General features: G+C 42.1%; 1 protein-coding gene across 2 annotated transcripts in view; it reads right to left on the reverse strand.

Annotated features, from left to right (window-relative positions):
* Positions 1–12,896, reverse strand: part of PTPN14 (protein tyrosine phosphatase non-receptor type 14) — a 109,574-nt gene that overhangs the window by 51,549 nt on the left and 45,129 nt on the right. For both annotated transcript variants that reach the window (XM_027074446.2, XM_027074448.2), the window contains exons 3-4: positions 7,002–7,099; positions 4,613–4,680 (exon numbers count right to left, since the gene is read on the reverse strand). In XM_027074446.2, coding sequence (XP_026930247.1) covers positions 4,613–4,680; positions 7,002–7,099 — 166 coding nt within the window. The remainder of the gene's footprint in view (positions 1–4,612; positions 4,681–7,001; positions 7,100–12,896) is intronic.

Consider the following 12,896-nt stretch of genomic DNA (forward strand, 5'->3'; position numbering starts at 1 on the left):
ATCACTATCTTTTAAATCTGGAAAATGAGGGTGTAAATGAGGTGCTGGAAATTGTATAGCCCTGCAGATGGTCACGAGAAACCTCGGAGAAGGTGCAGGCAGCTCTTATTTTCCGTGCATTAACTGATTAATTTGCTGTTTTCCTGTCTAGCCATCCACTGAAATGACTCAAATCCACGACAGGGAATAAGCACCGTTTTTCGCCGGGGAACAGCAAAGATGCCGCGTGGCTTGCACACGGGAGCGATAGGTGTGCATCCGGGTATTGTGTGGTAGTCCTAACGCGGTACTAATTGTGAAAAGCTAATGAAAGGCATGTGGCCGTAGGAGAAAATAAAGAAAGGTAAGCGAAGATCAGAAAGTGCCCCATGAAACCTCAGCTTCCTACTTTGAAAGGAGAAAAGCCCAAAGGTGCGCCTCTGCTATCCCACTCCATTCAAGCGCCTCCATCTGCGTGTGGGGCCTCCCTGAGGTATGCGCCCTGCCACAGGGAAGGCGCGAGCGGCCCTGCGTGAATGAAAAATGGCAGAGTGCATGCCTGTACACAGCGGCACACCTGTGGAGTGCCCTGTGTACTTCGCTTTGTTCTTCGCTCTGCCTCAGAAATGCCATTTGACGAATTCGGTTGCTTTTGTAAGATCAAACAAGGCCATTCATCCCATCTTCCCTCCCCCACCAAAGGAATGTAGTCGTCTCTTTGAATTCTCCAGTGGAACCTCGCAGAAGGTTTACAACCTTCCATGGCTCCCCACTGCCTGCTCAATTAGGTCAACACCTGGGCCTGGCATTCAGACCATTCTTTGGCGTGACCCGGCCTTCCCTTCCAGGCCTCCTCTCTCAAAGGTTCAAGGCCTCAGGCAAACCCTTCTTCCTAACAGAATGCTTGTATGTCTCCTGACACACTCATGCTGAGCCTTCCTGGAAGAAACACCAGGGGCCCATCACACTGAGTGAAACGTCACCCTGTCCTTCAGGTTTCGTCTCAACTACCGTTCCCTTGACCGGGCTTCCATATTCCCCCATGCCGGATGTAGTAAGCCTTTCCTCTTCCACTCTGAGTGTGGCTCATACAGCCCTCCCCACGGCTGGCCTACTGTCTCTCTTACACAGTTATCCGGATGCTCATCTGACCCTTCCTCCTTCACCCTCCCTCTTCTTCATCACAGACAGGCCCCTAACGGCACCAGTTCTTCACCACATCACTTACGGGCCTATCATGGGGCTCTTACATGATGCCCACTTATAAGCTCTCCATATGCAGTAAGTGATCAATAAATGCTTATTGAACTAAACTCAACAGGCAACTCAGGAGGCAACAAAGTTTCACGTCGTCAAACCGGAGTTTCTAATCACGCAGAGCAGGTTAATGATCGTTTGCACCTTCTGCCTTCCCTCTGCTTACATTTCAAAATTCGTGGAGTGTTGCTGCCCGAAAAGCACAGTCTTCAGCCTCCTTGTGCTTGCATGCCAGAGACAAGAGGGTCATGCTAATCATAAGACGATGACGATGGCAATGACAAGGACAATTACTTCCTGAGAATTCACCATGTGCCAAGTAACGTACTTCACGTGCATTCTCTCCTTTAGTTATCCCAGCTGGAGTAGGCATGCTGTCCTCATTTTTAGATGAGAAAATGGAGGCTTTGGTGAGACAAATAATCAAATTTTAAAATAAACTAAATTAAATAACGGCCCAAGTTCACATAGCCGGTAAATGGCAGCCAGGACACGGGCACAGAATGCTTGGCTCCTATAGTGTGAGCCACCTGACCACAGGCCACAATGTATCCAGGGTACAACATGGGGCAGAATGACAGGGCAGAAGCCCAGGAACATCCACAGTTCAGATATACACACTGACATCAGCTTCTGTCACAGTGTCTTCAGTGCTGTCCAACAAGACTTTCTGCAATGATGGAAATGTTCTATATCCAAGCTTTCTAGTACAGTAGGGTTAGCCTACACGTGGCTACTGAATGTTTTTATTTTTTTTTAAAGTGTATATATTTTGACAGAGAGAGAGAGAGAGGGAGGAAGAGGCAAAGAGAGAGAGAGAGAGAGAGAGAGAGAGAGAGAGAAACCCCAAGCAGGCTCCACACTACCAGCGCAGAGCCTGATGTGAGGCTCAGATTCACAAACCATGAGAGCTTGACCTGAGCCAAACTCAAGAGTCGGTTGCTTAACCAACTGAGCCACCCAGGCACCCCTACTGAGTGTTTTTTAAATGTAGCTAATGCAACTGAGGAACTGAATTTTTAATTTTATTTAACTTTAAGTAACTTCAATTTGAATGTATATCGCCAGCCACATGTCACAATGTATGTAGCTACTATCCCAAGGAGGGGAAGTTTGGATCCAAGAATAACATATCCATATTCATTTGTTCACTGTGAGATTTAACGAGGTCTATGCTGTTCAGGTATCTGATTTGCTCAGAGCCCAGTGGAGACCGTCATATTCTGGAAAAGGTGTGATACACAACTCCTTCCAGCCTTCACAGACAGCACTGGGACCTGCCAAAGCATTCTAACATCTACAAACTCGTAAGTATCATGCTGGCAATCACCATAAAAAATTCTAAATAGCACCTAAGCCTGGTCTCTGCCCAAAGGCTAGGTGAGTAAGAGCATTTTAGGAGACAAAGGTGAAAAAAAAATGTGGAAAATTCTCAACCCAATTGATTATCTCCACTAGCACAAAAAGGCACGCTCTCTAAAATTCTAAGGTGTGAGCTTCACTTTCGTCTCCCCAAGCGTGCTGGGGAACCTCTGAGATGTTAGAGATGTTGGTTCAAGCATGTTGACACTAAATCCTATGAAGAGCTTCTGCGCCAAGTAATATGCTAATCTCTTTGAATGCAGGTCGATTTGATGGGTAGAGTTAACAAGGCATGAAAAACAACAGATTTATCAGACGATACAGATGTTTTCTTGGCGGGAAGAAGAATAAGGACAGAGTTATTCATGAAACCATAGAGATCTCGCAGTATTTCCCTAACCTATAAGAATAAAGGTTAAGTATGCGGTAACCTAAGCTCATCTCAAGCCCTGACAGGGATAATGACTACAGCCTTACATATGCTAGTCTTTCAAAACTTGAACCCTTGTCACCAGACACACTACTTTCTTCCATGTGCCACAGCCAACTGGATGCCAAGTTCTGCTCGTTTGATTTCCAAAATATCTCTTGCTTTGCTTTCGTGTTCTTCTTGTCACTCATAATACCTAAATCACCTCCTGCCCAGAACACCATGATTCTCATCTGACCTCCTTTCACAAACGGTCTTACTGCTCTAATCCAGCGGTTCTCAAAGTGTGGGGTCTATAAATCCCCAGAGTCCACGGGTTCTTAGCCCTGAGATGTTTCATCTCATCTGCTGCCACTCCCCTCTGCCACTCCTGAGCGACAGTCAGATGCACCACAGACTCTTACACGATCATTCATGCCACCCTGCCCCTGCTCTTTCCCTCCCTGTCTAGATCATTCCTTGTTCCCTACCTGTCTGCCTGCTGCAATCCTGCCCACCCTCTGAGACACAACTCGCCCACCATTAGTCTTTAAGCCTTTCCTAACCGCCCCCCCCACCCGCCCCAGCAGAGGTAACCTCTCTCCACATAAAATCCTGACTGCACTTTATCACTCTTGGCTTTGCATTCTGATTTTGCAAACTTCCTATTTACTCAACTATTCGGCCGCTTCCCTGAGAACAACCACCGTTTCTTATATAACTTTATTTCCTGGTAGTTAGTTACCCAGGCCAGTGATTTGGGCAAAACAGTTGATAAAAAAATAAGTGATGAATGATCAGGGTTTCTAAAATCAGAGCCAGGATACTGCAGCAGGTATAGCTTTTCAAACATTTTAATTCCTCCTCATTAAAACTCTTCTCATTTACCCCAAAGCTTCCAAACAGCAAACATACATTCTCCCGGGATTAAAACCTAGCCTCGTTCCTAATTTAACCCAAGACTGGGCATGTGACTCCATTGACTCATTCAATGAAATTTCACGAGTGCAGAATATACGCCAGTTAACAGTAACAAGACAGAAAGGGTATCTGCCTACGGACCACAGAGCTGACGTCCCGGCTGACAATCCGTCAACACTGAACACGTTTAGATACTGAAAGGGCCCTGAAGAATGCGCATAGAAGGTGATTTAGCAGGAAGTGGTTGATGGCTGGAGTGTATCATACAGGTGGTCAAGGAAAAGGGAGTCGTCTTTGAGGAGGTGATATCTGACTCAAGATTTCAATGTCAAGTCACAGAAAGATCTGGAGCACAGTACTGAAGGCACAGGAAACCCAAGGACGAAGGTTCTGGGATGGGAACAAACTTGATATGTTCAGAAAGTTAGGAAGAATGCCATGGCCCTGGAGAGGTGGACACGGGGACTGGGGAGAGGGGTGTCAGGGGACAGAGGTGCCTTGAGGAGGCGGGAAGAAGTACCTTTTTCAGTGTTTGTTTATAAAATGCGTCCCCACTTTATAAATTCATGGACTTTCCTCCCTGGGGAAATATACGTATGTAAAATCCTCTGAGATTTTCAAAGGAAACAATTAAACACCCAGAGAAGGTAGAAAATTAATTAAGAAAAAGGAAATCACACTTACCATAGGAAACAGCACATATTCTCTGAGGAAATCTTGAGAATCAAACTGATTGTAGTCTCCAAAATCAGCTGACAAGAAAAGCGGGGGGAAGGGTAGTATTTATTACATGAAATTAAAGATGGAATAAAGCAAGGGTAAAATTATCGCCACATGTATTATTCCCACTTTGTCCTATTTCTTCACTATTCGATAAAAAAAAAAACAACGGTGCCACGACATGTTTGATATTGTTACCACTTTTACTTAGCAATACTGTAAATATCAGCATGTGAGCCCTATTACAAAATTTTCTAGGGGAAAAAAATGGGGAAATTTGAAAGCGATCCCTGAGCTATTTTAAAAATTTGAAACAAACCTATACTCATGTTTTTGTTAAATATGCCCCAACACATTATCTTAAGAATATCTGCCAAGGGGGCTTTTTAACTCAAGGTTAATTGGGAGAACTGAAGAGCCAAACCCATCTGCAACTTTTCATATATTTGCAGCTGGAAATTCCTACCATAAATCACCGTTGGCAAGCAACCCTGCACATTTTTACACCTCCTAAACAAGCTGACATGTTGCAAGATGCCAAAAATTCTGTTTTGTCCTGTTTTCATCTCACCATGGGATGTCTGAGCACATGCAAAAAGAAACTGTGTCTATATTATCAATCTATACATGCCTTGCATCTAATCCCACCTGCTCTCAAAAAAGATCAAACTGCATACAGACTTAATTTCATGCAAAAGATCTGGCATCAGGCAGAAATGGGTGCAGGTATCTTTGGGGTACAAGAGATACAGAATGCAAGAGTCCACACACAAGGCCAGTGTCCACACATTGCTGAGAAGACAGAGACGTACCTAAGAAACTCAGCATTTAACTAATGAGCAATTAGGTGAGGCATTCAGGATGGCAACAATCACATGCTCGGCCTGTCTTCAAATTTACTCATCAGTTACTGTATTTCATCACGACGTATAACTAAGTGGATGTGTCTTCCTAAGGGCCCAACAAGGGTTCTTGGGAAAATTATTTTACAAATATGAGAGCTAGGGGAATGGCTGGCTTCAAGACCCGAGCAAACAGAGAGTTAGTTCACCAACTTCCTTTAGCCTAAAAGCTATCACACCAGGATCTTCCAGGGTCCAGGAGGCCTGTGATAAAGCCAGGGATTGAAGAATAAGAGGCCAAAACGAGTAATAAAGTGAAGAAAGGAGAAAACTTTTTAAAAAGAGAAAGATCCAATTTGCAGAGGAGGGACACAGTGGATCTTCTCTCTCTTCTTCCTACTAAAGGGGGTCTTCTCCTTCATTTTGATGATCTTTCTCTCATGACCACTAACTGTTCTTTCGTATTGTTCTGGGCACCGTTCCTTTCCTTTCCAGTCTTTAAGCGGAGAGATGGGATACAACATATTTTGTGTATTTTCATCCACAAGGTAACGATAGCTAACTACTGGAGTCGTACGTCCAAAAAAATTGCTAAACTGCTAATACTCCGGGATGAAAGAGATCAAAGGACGTCTGCCTCTTTAGACATTCTAGAACCCAAAAGGTTCAACTTCAGTTCAGAATTTGGGATGGGAAGTTCAGTTCACAGCTTCTACAACAACAGTCCTCACAGCAAGGGCTTGGCGGCTGGCATTCCGTCTGGACACGAAGTGATTTTAAAGAAAACAGTCTCTGAAAGGGAAACCTGTTTCTTTTAAAAAATTATATTTTACCTTCTTGTTTCCAATATGACTAAAGGCAATTAAGGCACCACTCAGGTAAGAGTAATGTATAAATATATGTAAAAGTCATGTGACATATTTTACATAAATATATGTAAAAATATATGTAACAACTTAGAAATGGTAAAAACAATCGCTCCCATAACTCAAAGTAGGATAGATTGAAAGATGAAGGTACTTCACTATGTGTTTGTTGCTTCGCAATATCTACCTATCGATGCCATTACACATACCTATACATATGTTCCTCTCTTTAAGTGTGTGAGTATAAAGTAGACTGCAATATTTAAAGCTATCACACTTGAAACTGATGTGAAAGTCAAAGAGTCACGACACGAAGCCACAAAATATGACCACACTGGGCAGTGGAATCATTCTGAGAAAATGTTCCACAAACCCTGCATGTAGCTTTAATTAAAGTCAGGATGAAAGCTGCTATTTCTTCAAATAAAACTACAATTACACAAGCGTGAGCAATTTGCAAGCAGCCTTGCGAAGTCCACCAGCCTGCCACCAGAAATCACTATGTCTGCGTTTTTAACGTCTCTTGAAATGAAAAGTGAGAGTTACCGAGGGATCGTTTCAGTAAATGCACTTTTTTTCTCAGAGAGGCCAGCAACACGGCAAACAGAAAACGCGATCTCGCGGGCCGGCCGCCACGCTCCTTACCTTGCACGGCCAGGCCGGCCAGTCGGATCACCTGCTCCAACGCACACCGCAATCGCCCTTCAAGCACGTCCTTTTTGACTTGCAGGTAATACTGATACCTGTTTATGGGAACAGAGGAACAAATAAACTTAAAAACACATACTTGGAATATGTTCCCACAACATCGATGTCTTGCTGTATCAAACTCTGTGTGCACAGCGGGACGCACAGGTGATGCTGCTAAAGGTCAGCTGTATTAAAGATGGAAAGTGCCCTCTTGCCGTGTTTATCTTTCTTTGATGTGGCAGGTGCCACATCCCATGCATTCTCAGTTTGAGAACATTCTCATCAAAATCACTTCAGTGTAGGTCCGCAGGATGAAATACTGATAAGGACGCATTCCGTGTAACAGACATCAGGAACAAAAATGTTCTTCCACACCTGGCTGCCCACAGCAACACAGCTGCCCAGCCTACATTCAACAGTGGGGCATTCCCAAAAAAAGTTCTAGAAACATGTCATTTTTTCTTTTTTTTTAAACTCAACAGTTTGGTAGAGCAGAACACAAAGAGGCCAAATAATTTGGCATTCTGCTAATGGATAGGATAGAGCTTCCGAGAGCGAGGCTAACCCTGCAGGTCTGTGGCTCACAAAAATCCAACCCAAAGTACATTCTCAAGCCAGCACAGCGCAGGTGAACAGAATGTGCCCATGTACAACATCAAACCTCAAAGTAGACCACTGCTCTCAGAAACCAATAAATACAGTGTATTGTTTCCTTGCCAATAAAACTGTATTCTTAGGATTACCTACACATTTAGATATCTCCTCACCCCAAACCCTTCTTCCTAGGACTCCACTTCCCTTGACCATACTCTTAAAACAATCACCTCTATAACAGACTTTTCCTAGCACCAATTCTTGGCAAATGCTAACAACCTTTCTGCTCTTGGTAACCATGACTTTCTACTTTTTCTAAACTTGGACATGTCAATGCAGGGAGTTCAAGAGTGATCCAAAGCTCAACTCTTTTACAGAGAGGCAACAAACACTGAGAGCTAATTATTGCTATCTCTACCTTGTTATCATGGATATCATTACAATATCAATCCAATGCCTATTTGAGGGAAGGACTCAGGCTCCCTGTCTCCTCTAATAGAGTCTCTATTTCTTCTCTCCTCTTGGGTCTGCTGGTCAGGGTAGAGACAACCATGTCAGGCTCTGGTGGGGAAAACCTATACTCAAATCAGAAGGACCAACACTGAGTTATTTAAGACTTCTCTTTTGTAAAACTTAGCATGTAATAGACAAACACCCTGTTCTTCCTACACCCAGCCTAACTTTCACCTAAAATATTCATAATCATTTTACAGGCTCCACTACTGAATCAAGAGCTTTACTTCCCGTCCACATCAAGAAATGTATACTGGGGCACCTGGGTGGCTCAGTCGGTTAAGTGTCCGACTTCGGCTCAGGTCATGATCTCACGGTTCATGAGTTCGAGCCCCGCGTCGGGCTCTGTGCTGACAGCTTGGAGCCTGGAGCCTGCTTTGGATTGGATTCTGTCTCCCCCTCTCTCCGCCCCTCCCCCACTGGTGCTCTGTCTCTCCCCCTCTCAAAAATAAATAAACATTAAAAAAATTTTTTTAAAGAGAAATGTATATAATAAGTGCCTGTGCTGATTCTCAGAGACAAGTCCCTGGTATGTGTAGAAAATCTCTGTGCCCACTCCGTGCCCTGAGGTCAGTGGGCAGGGCTCTGTCTCACCTAGTTACTATATATATCCTTAGCTGGTGAGAAGCATCATGGATTCTAAATCCCAACAAATAGGAATACAGGTTACATATAAGAACATGTGGTTAAAAGTCTTTGGTAATGAAGTAGCAGTTTCTGACAGTGCGCAATCAGTAAGGAGGAAATACTAGGTAGGATATTTCTTAAAACCCTGTGAAAGTGAAGGCACTGCCTGGGGATGGAGGAAGGGGCAGAGTTTTGGACAATCGTGTTTGATGGAAAGAAAAGGGGAAGTCATAGCCTGTCTCTTCATTATTCACAGCAGAGAATCAGAGTAAATGAAAACATTCTGAAGCAATAATTATGTATGAAGTTAAAGAAACACCAAGAGTAAATCGAAACATCACAGACTAAAGAAATCTGGATCGCTACAGTTAAAATATGCCACATGTTATCTTCTGGTTTTCTTCTTTCACCTGTTCACTCAAGTTCTGTCCCCAGGCTCAAGTGTATTCAAGCTCCACCTCTCCAAACGTTTCACCCGAGGTGAGTTAACACTACAGAAATGTGGTCCCATGCGCTCGCATAATATAAGGGCCTGCTCTCTGCCCACTTCTCTCCCATCCCAAGGGGGAAAAGGTAGCAAGTTCTGCACATGGTACATGTTGAGGATCTGAGCTTCCATGGTTTTATTCGGCAAACCAAGAGCTCCAACAGAAATGGTTTACGTTAGTGCCTTTGCCTCAAGGCACATGCACCCTGCCAATGATGGGCAAAGCTCAGGTTCTACAGCCTCACTTGAAGAGCAGATTTGTGTCTAAAAATGCAATCTGATGCACATTATTAGTTCATCTCCTGGGGGAAAGCTCAGTAGAACTTGAACCAGGAGGGAAAACATGGGCTGTGGAAGCTTACTTCCCATTCCATGTAACCCAGCACATTCCCTGTTTGTGTTCCCTTCCCTCAAGGCTCTTCCTTAGTATCATCTGCCATGTTCTTTCCTTGCGCCCTAGCCTGACTCTTGGTTTTCCTCTGGCACCTGCCTTGTGCCTCAAGGAAACAGTAAAAGTTCCACCCATTTGTATGAGGTAACGTTCACTTCCAGACACTAAGAACTGTATATGCTAACTAACTTGAATGTAAATTAAAAAAATAAATAAAATGGTAAAAAAATAAAAATAAAGATAGTAAAATAAAAAAAAAATGAGTGATCAAGTCACAAATAGACATGGTGGAAACTCAAATGCACGTTACTAAGTGAAAGAAGGCAATCAAAGAAAACTACATACTCTATGATGCCAACTATATGACATTCTGAAGCAAAACTATGGACACAATAAAAAGATCAGCAGTTGCCAAGGGTTGTTTGGGGGAGGGGAAAAATGAACAGAAAGAGCTCAGAGGATTTTTAGGAAATATTTTTAGTGAAATTTTTAGTGAACAGATGATATTATAATAATATATACCCTTATACTGATACATATCCTTATAATGATATATATTGTTATATTTGTCTAGGCCTATATAATGTACAACACCAAAAATAGACTTGAAGGCAAAAAAAAAAAAAAAAAAAAAAAGAGAAAGAGAGAGAGAGAGAGAGAGAGAGACTAAGAATTGCCCATGAGTCTTTCATGGAAGATCTTTCAGGCTTATAACCGGTCCAGTTCTTAGATAACTGAACACCTCCTTGTGGAAACCTAGGAAAGCAAGAGGGTCCTAAGTCATCAAAGGATCTTTTAGGTGTCAAGAGTTCATTGTGAAAGGAGATAGACCTTTGAAGAGGAGCCATTTAGACTCTGAAGATCACACTTTCAAAAGTGGGGGAATCAGAAGAAAAGAACTATGAGGAAGTGTTACTTCATCTTACTTCCAGAGGATCCCGCTGCGGCTTTCTTCAGAAAAGTTAAAGGACATCGGAACCAAGTAAACAAAACAACCAAACAACAACAACAACACAAAACCCAGAATTTCGGGATAGGAAGGAATCTTAAGTTTACTGCAGAAAAGTACAATGGGAATGGGATAAGAAAGAAAGAAAGAAAGAAAGAAAGAAAGAGAAAGAAAGAAAGAGAGAGAGAAAGAAAGAGAAAGAAAGAAAGAAAGAGAAAGAAAGAAAGAGAAAGAAAGAGAAAGAAAGAGAAAAGAAAGAGAAAGAAAGAAAGAGAAAGAAAGAAAGAAAAAAGAAAGAGAAAGAAAGAAAGAGAAAGAAAGAAAGAAAGAAAGAAAGAGAAAGAAAGAAAGAAAGAGAAAGAAAGAAAGAGAAAGAAAGAAAGAAAAAAGAAAGAAAGAAAGAAAGAAAGAAAGAGAAAAAGAAAGAAAGGAAAGGAAAGGAAAGGAAAGGAAAGGAAAGGAAAGAAAGAAAGAAAGAAAGAAAGAAAGAAAGAAAGAAAGAAAGAAAGAAAGAAAAGAAAAAAGAAAAAGGAAAAGAAAGGCCAACCAACCAACCAACCAACCAAAACCAAACCAGAACATACAATTTCAAGGCAGGAAAAGTGGTAAAGTTCACCCCCTTCTCCTAATCCTACGACGCTGAATCTCTTCTATTAGCATCCACTCCCTGCCATCTTGAGTGGTTCTGACTCATTTTCTGCTCTACATGCCCAGGAGAAATGTGGATATTCACACTTATTAAGCACCTCCTGTGCACAGAAGTTGGTTAGGAGCCGAGGGACATCCTGGAGAGGTTGATGACTGTCAACAGGGGCGCGCTGCTTCTCTTGGACCACTGACGCCATGGTTCTCTCTCCAGTGCACTACTAAGGGCTCAGCTTTTAAGAACCAAAGAGTGAAGCTTTTTAAAAGGTGTTACCCTAGCATTATCTGCCATAGCTAGAGCCTTTGATCATGCAGGGCCCTTTAGGAATGTAACTTGCAGAAGTCAGCGAAATAATCGTAGTTTTTCTCATCCTGCTGATTCCAACTTTCACCTACAGTTATCACTTCTATAACATGTGAGGAAGTTCTAGTACAGATCCATTCCGTTCCAGGCAACAGTGTGTTCCAATTCACTAGCAAGGAACAGCAGCATTGTTCCCGGTCATTCAGGTTGGACGCAGGCTGAAAAACGAGAGGCTGAAGAGGCAGAGCTCTTTCCTGGAAGCCATCCAGACTATGCGAGAATCTGAACAGAGTTAATGATACGCTGTTACTACCACACGAGACTGTGGATGTGACGATGTGAGACTGCAGAAACGAGAATGAAATGTGAACCACTTTGGAAACTGTTTGGTACATTTTTGCTCAAAAGGCACTTTTGTAAAGTATGATAATTCCATCCTGTATGAAGACTAAATTAGAGAATACGAGCTGAAATTCTATTTCTAGAATGTTTGGTTTTTGCTTATTTTTGATTAGAGATTCAATTCTAACGGCAGTAAAATGTAACAGTGAATTCTATTTTGGAAACATGCAATTTCACGGAAGTATACTCCACCCTGTCATAGCTTTGGGTGGAGGGGAAAAAAAAATACACCAATCCTCATGCCAGGAAAGTATTTGCCAACTTTCCAAAGGGATCCTCTTTGAAACCCCGAGCTCACAAGGAAAACTTTTTAATATTTTTCATATTCAAAGACCTGGAAATAGCCCACCTGACTGCTGGGGTCCAATGAGTGGTTTTAGGTTAGGATTCCGCTCTCCCTCTAAGAAGTGGTGAACAAAACTATGCTTGTTGAAAAAAATAAAAAAATAAAATAAAAAAAATAAAAAATTAAAAAAACCAAAACAAATTAAAAAAAACTCTGCTTGTTGAATAAAGGTAACATTTCTATTTTCAAAGTTTTTTGTTTTGTTTTGTTTTGAATCCACAAAGATTAAAATCCCGATTTCTCTACGTGAAACAGAAAAGCTTCCTGATAGTCAGTGCTATTAAATATTACAACTCAAAACTGACAAATAATATGAACCAGTCTTTAGATGTCTCATCTGTCTGGAATAGTTCCATCCAATCTCAAGAAAACAAGTGACTTTTCCAAGTTCCTTCCTCCCCCTAAGCTTCTGAAAAGAAATTTTTTGTTTTTAAATACCATACTGGGTCCCATCAGTAGAGCATTCAGTTCTTCTGACTGTCGTATCAAAGAACTCTTTGAAAATTACACCCCATAATATCATCCTCAACATTTACAGATGTGCCGCTACGATCTTCAATCTCTTTTTAATTCGTGTAAGGGGAATTTAAGT

This window comes from Acinonyx jubatus, chromosome E4 (assembly GCF_027475565.1).
Source record: "Acinonyx jubatus isolate Ajub_Pintada_27869175 chromosome E4, VMU_Ajub_asm_v1.0, whole genome shotgun sequence".
In the NCBI taxonomy this organism is placed as follows: domain Eukaryota; kingdom Metazoa; phylum Chordata; class Mammalia; order Carnivora; family Felidae; genus Acinonyx; species Acinonyx jubatus.